This window comes from Mauremys mutica, chromosome 13 (genome assembly GCF_020497125.1).
Source record: "Mauremys mutica isolate MM-2020 ecotype Southern chromosome 13, ASM2049712v1, whole genome shotgun sequence".
Taxonomy (NCBI): domain Eukaryota; kingdom Metazoa; phylum Chordata; order Testudines; family Geoemydidae; genus Mauremys; species Mauremys mutica.
In genome coordinates, this window is record NC_059084.1 from 52,514,219 (window position 1) to 52,520,261 (window position 6,043).

The following is a 6,043-nucleotide window of genomic DNA, read 5'->3' on the forward strand; positions in this document are numbered from 1 at the left end:
GGTTAAAAACTTCACCAAGGCACAAATCCTTCCTTGTCCTTGGAACAGTATCGCTGCCGCCACCCAGTGAGTTAGACAAAGATTCAGGAAAAGGACCACTTGGAGTTCCTGTTTTCCCAAAATATACCCCTAAGCTCCTTCACCCCCTTTCCTGGGAAGGCTTGAGAGTAACCAAGGTGAGCACAGACCTGACCCTTGGGTTTTTAGGACACTAAAACCAATCCGATTTGTAAAAAACAGAACTTTATTATAAAGAAAAAGTAAAAGAAGCACCTCTGTAAAATCAGGGTGGAAGGTAATTCACAGGGTAATCAAATTCAAAACACAGAGGATTTGCCCTCTAAGCAAAGTTACAAAAACAGGGATAAACCTCCCTCTTAGCACAGGGAAAATTTACAAGCTAAAACAAAAGATAACCGAACGCATTTCCTTGCTTTTACTTGCTATTTCTGTAATATCAGATGCTTAGTTCAGATATGGTTTTAGAAGATGTATTTTCCCTGTCCTGGTTCCTCGCTGACCAGGAGAGAACACACTAAGGGCTGGTCCACGCTAAGAAGCGGGGTCGAACTAGGGTACGCAAATTCAGCTACATGAATATCGTAGCTGAATTCGAAGTACCCTAGTTCGAACTACTCACCCGTCCAGACGCTGCGGAATCGAAGTCCGCGGCTCAAAGGTCGACTCCGCCACCGCCGTTTGCAGTGGTGGAGTACTGGTGTCGACCGCGGCGCTTCCGGAGTTCGAACTATCGCGTCCAGATTAGACGCGATAGTTCGAACTCTGAGAAGTCGAACTCACCGCGTCGACCCGGCAGGTAAGTGTAGACTAGCCCTAAGAGACAAAACAAACAACCTTCCCCCACAGATTTGAAAGTATCTTCTCCCCTTATTGGTCCTTTTGGTCAGGTGCCAACTAGGTTATCTGAGATTCTTAACCCTTTACAGGTAAAGGCAGGATTTACCCTTTACAGGGAAAGGAGGGATTTTATGCTACCCTTAGCCGTATGTTTATGACAAATACAGAAAATAAACTAACTGCACAGCCCTAATTGTCACCTACCACACCCACACTCAACCCATAGGGCTATCTTTAAACAATTAAACAGTTACAACCCAAGCAGGATGGGGGCCACATCCTGAAAGAAATCTAACCCAACCCCTGCCTCTTCTGGCCTTCCTACAACCCCTCAATCTGACCAAGCTCATCGTCAGAAGTAAGCTCCCATGGATCAGGACACAACACCACAATGCGTCACCAGACCTTGCCATAACAACAGGAGCAAAACCTGCAGCCATCTCTCTACTTCTGCAATGATCAGCACCCCCTGAAACACACCTTTCAAGATCCATGGACCTTACATGCCTATCATAACATGTGGCGTTATGGGAGGATGGATCACTTCACGATTACCTGTTCTGTTCACTAATCCCCCTTTTTTGTCCTATGACTGCAGGGGTGTTAACTGGCCACTTCACCTTGTGCCTTCACCAACAGAAGCTGCTCCAATAAAATATATCACATCACCCACCTTGTCTCTCTCATATCCTGGGACCAACATGGATGCAACACTTCAAACATTTAAATTGCATGGACAGACAATGAGGTTTAAACTTCTGAAAAGTCTGGGACAGAGAGGATAAAGCTGGAATTTTCCAAGGTGCCTAAGAGATCTAAACACCCAACTTCTATTAATTCAAAATGGATTTTGTGTGTCTAAATCTCTTAGGTGGCTTTGAACATCTGAATCTAAGGGCTAGGGTGTTTAGGCATTCCTGCACTCAATGTTGCAATGCCAAATTGATTTAGGAGCTAAAGACACAGATACAAAAAAAAAATGTGGCCCTTAAATTACAACCTGAGGAGCTACTTAAATTTCAGGGCCCTGGGGCTGTTCTAGCTGGAAGTAGAAATTGATGGAGTCTGGTATTGTCTTTTATTCAATCTTGTTTAATTTACAAGGAATGTACAAAGTTCTGTTTCTCTGAACACAAGCAGAGGAAAGAACGAAAGCTCATAACAGTTTTTCAGATATTGCTGTGCTCAGAATCACAACGCCTAAATGCTTTAGGAGTCTACATTTCATTTTCAAACAGTGATGTAGGCATTTGGACCCAGGTATTTAAGTATTGCTGCTCAGCCTTGCAATGCCTAACTGATTCAGGGGCCTAAATCTCATTTTCAAAAAGGATTTTGAATCCCATTGCGTGTCAACATCTAAATACCTTAAAAAATCTGGAAACCTAAACCCAATTGACTGTCAATGGGATTTTGCATCCTAAGGGCCAGATTTTTAAAGGTATTTGGGGATTTTCAAAAACACCTAGGTCACTAAAACCCATTCAAATCAGTGAGTTTCAGGGTTTCTCAAATAGGGTCGCTGCTTTCCCCACACAAGGGGCGACCCCTGTTTGAGAAACCCTGATCTATGTGATTATGAAAATCCCAATAGACACCTAAATACCTTTATAAACCTTGGCCAATCTCTCAGAAGGGCATTATACTATAGTCACATTTTCTATCTCCATTCCCTGTTGTGCCATGAAAATGAGTGAATCTGCAAATGGTGACAGAGTTCATTGGCTTGCCCATAGCGAGCAAACAAGTGTGTCCCCAAATGTTCAGAAGAAAGGATCAGGAGTGTTTTCTCAGCAAAGCACATTAGCTAATTGGTCTCAGGGGTCACAGCCAGTGGTGAAGGAGAAGAATTCCATGCACCACAACTCTTAAAAAACGAGCGGCTATTTCTCACAGGAGCAAACACCCGAGTCTGTCCCCATGTTTTGTTGGACCACAGACCTAATTTGGAGCATATCAGTTCAGTAGCTGCAAGATTGCGAGCTTCTTCAGTTCCTACTCCATGTATTCCAGAGGTCTCCAACATCACAGCATCTGAGCGAGGATGCATGAGGCACGACTGCCGGGGTGGGAGTTTAGAGTGACAATGAATTGAAGAACTTGGTGGGTATTGTTATCATTGTTATAGTTTATGTTTTGTTTTGTTTGTGGGACCATATTGGAGCCACCAATGGGCTAGATGGAGATGGAGTCTGTGCCTAAACAGCTTTTAATGTTAGTGCATAATGTGACACAGCTCTGTGGGTAGGATAAACAGATTGGTTGAGATAAGGGATGAATCAGATGTTGATGGTGAGAAACGTATTGGTAAACTGAGGTCAAAGCACAAGATTAGTTCTTCGTTGGAGAATGCAGTTAATATTCTTCTAGGAATCCTCTTAAAGGGAAATATATAAAGGAAAATTAAACTTTTTTTTTAGTTTGGGGCACAAGTGACGGCAAATGTCCTGAAGTCAAAACTCAACCCCAAAAACATCCCACAAACCACAGCTGCATAAACCTTGTTCCAAAATGGGTAGTCCTCAGGGGTAGGGGACCAGCTTGTGCTGTGGATTAAAAGTCATGGAGAACTATGGTTAAAAAGATTAGAACACTGGGAGTGGAGAAGGTTGGGGAACCAAACCTGAAAAGAGACAGGGATCTCTTTGAGATGCGGTGAGCAGCTCTTCCTCTTGACAAATATTTGTGTCCTCATCTCTGTACATCTCCTACTCCATAAGGACCTCTGCACAGGCATCAGCGTTTTCGCAGCATTAATCCCAACCATACTCAATTCAAGAAGAGCTTCTCCACAGATTTTTGGAGCTGCTGGAACATGGTATAAACCAGATGACCTGAATGATCAAAAATGTAGACATTCAAATTATGCCTGTATTCAAAATCAGAAGGCGGTGGGTTCTAGGGAGAAAGGGCGTGAAGATGGGGGCATGCACTGTATTTGTAACCAATATATAGCGATGCAGCTACATCTGCCTGAGGCTGCAGAGAGAAGTGTGAATCATTGCCATTCACCTGGAGGGGATGTTAACCACTGAACCTAATGAACAGGGGCGGCTCTACGTTTTTGGCCGCCCCAAGCAGTCATGCCCGGGAGGCGCCCCGGAGCCGCGGGAGCAGCGGACCTCCCGCGGGCATGACTGCGGAGGGTCCACTGGTCGCGCGGCTCGGCTGGATATCCCGCAGCTGCGGACGGTTCGCAGGTCCAGCGGCTCCGCTTGAGCTGCCGCAGTCACGCCTGCGGGAGGTCCAGCCGAGCCGCGGGACCAGCGAACCGTCCGCAGTCATGCCTGCGGCAGGTCCGGTCGTCCCGGGGCTCCGGTGGACCTCCCGCAGGCATGACTGCGGCAGGTCCGCCGGCCCAGCCTGCCGCCCCCCCCGGGAAAGGGCCGCCCCACGCGCGTGCTTGCCGCGCTGGGGTCTGGAGCCGGCCCTGCTAATGAAGGTGCCCTAAGTGTCATCTCTGCTTTCTATTTCGCTGCCCATCATTTTAGCAGAAAGCTCCAGGCAACATACTTGTTCTGCTCTGTGGAATGCAGTGAGAAACACTGAGCTATCTATCCCCATACATCTCGCTCACTTTCTGAACTCCCATTGAAAGTATTTGTCTGATTCATTCTCCTACCTGTTCTGCAAAACAAAAACAAAACAGAAAAACCTATCGTTTTGTGCTTTTTTTTTAAAAAGTAATATGTCTTGTTTATTTGCTTCAAGATGAACCATAAATGCCAAACCGCACTGCAGTGGTGGAATTCATCCTGTTGGGACTAACCAATGACAATCATTTGAACATCGTCATATTCCTAGTTCTATTAGCGACCTTCCTCTTGATCCTGATGGGAAACATCATCATTGTCACCATCACCCTGGTGGACCATTGCCTCCAAACGCCCATGTATTTCTTCCTCAGGAACTTCTCCTTCTTGGAAACATGCTTCACCCTCGTCATCATCCCCCGGTTCCTCTACAGCCTCCTGACAGGGAGAAAAGCCATTTCTCGCCCCACTTGTTTTCTTCAGTCATTTTTCTTCTTCTTCCTGGGCTCCTCTACATTTTTCCACCTGGCTGTAATGTCCTTTGACCGGTACATGGCTATCTGCAACCCGCTACATTACATCACTGTCATGAGCAACAGGGTCTGCCTCTACTTAGTGCTTGGCTGCTGGCTGGTGAGTTTCCTCCTAGTGCTTCCTACCACCGTTCTCTTTGTCCGCTTGCCGTTCTGTGGCCCCAGCATCATAAACCACTTCTACTGTGATACAGCCCCGTTGCTCCAACTCTCCTGCACAGACACAGGGATCATTGAAGTAGTGACCCTAGTGACAGCTGTACTTACGCTGCTCAGCACGCTGACGGTCACCATCATCTCCTATGGCTGTATCATCTCCACGGTCATGCGCATCCCATCCTCCGCGGGCAGGAAAAAGGCCTTTTCCACCTGCTCTGCCCACCTCATGGTTGTGGTGATATTGTACAGTAGCTCCATTTTCAGGTACATCCGACCAAGTCAGCGCGGCGGGTGGGACTTTGACAATGTTGTGTCCTTTCTTTACACGGTGGTCACCCAGCTCTTTAATCCCTACATCTATGCTCTCAGGAACGAACAAGTCAAACGGGCCCTGAAGGATGCTTGTGACAGGGTGTGTTTTAAGCATCCAAATCGGGCCTGAAGAAATTAAAATCAAAAGATGCAAGAGTAAAGTGAATATCTTTGATTTCGTTCCAACCTTACAATGGGCTTAGGTGTGTCATGAGTGCACTGTAAGATGCTGCACTTTGGAACCAACGTATCCAGGGTAACTTCCTCAGGAAAAGGAAGTCAGTGAACACCTACTGTTCTGGTCACTGTATAGACACCCGGTCAATAGCAGAATTAAATGGATATTCACAGAGTCTAGTTTTGCTTGCTTTTGGTGCAAGCCTGTCCTGTCTACTGAGTTGCTAAGAAACGGGCACATTCTGTTCTATTGGTTACCTGGCCTCCACTACCCTCCCCTGGTCTGCTTCTTACCACACCTTGCACTGCTGTAGCAATGCTTAATGACCCCAATGGAGATCAGCACCCCATTTCGTAGGCCATTGTACATTGCACAAAGGATAATCCAGGCCTTGTAGGGCAGATCTTAGAAATGGGTAGATGCCTTATAATGTGACATAAGAGACTCAATCTATTGGATTTATTACAAGG

At 46.3% G+C, this 6,043-nt stretch overlaps 1 protein-coding gene across 1 annotated transcript; it reads left to right on the forward strand.

The window, feature by feature from the left end:
* The first annotated feature begins 4,580 nt into the window (after positions 1-4,580).
* LOC123347714 (olfactory receptor 6C4-like) lies at positions 4,581-5,525 on the forward strand. Its single transcript, XM_044984948.1, has one exon. It carries the CDS (start codon positions 4,581-4,583, stop codon positions 5,523-5,525), a length of 945 nt encoding a protein of 314 aa, XP_044840883.1.
* Positions 5,526-6,043: the final 518 nt, after the last annotated feature.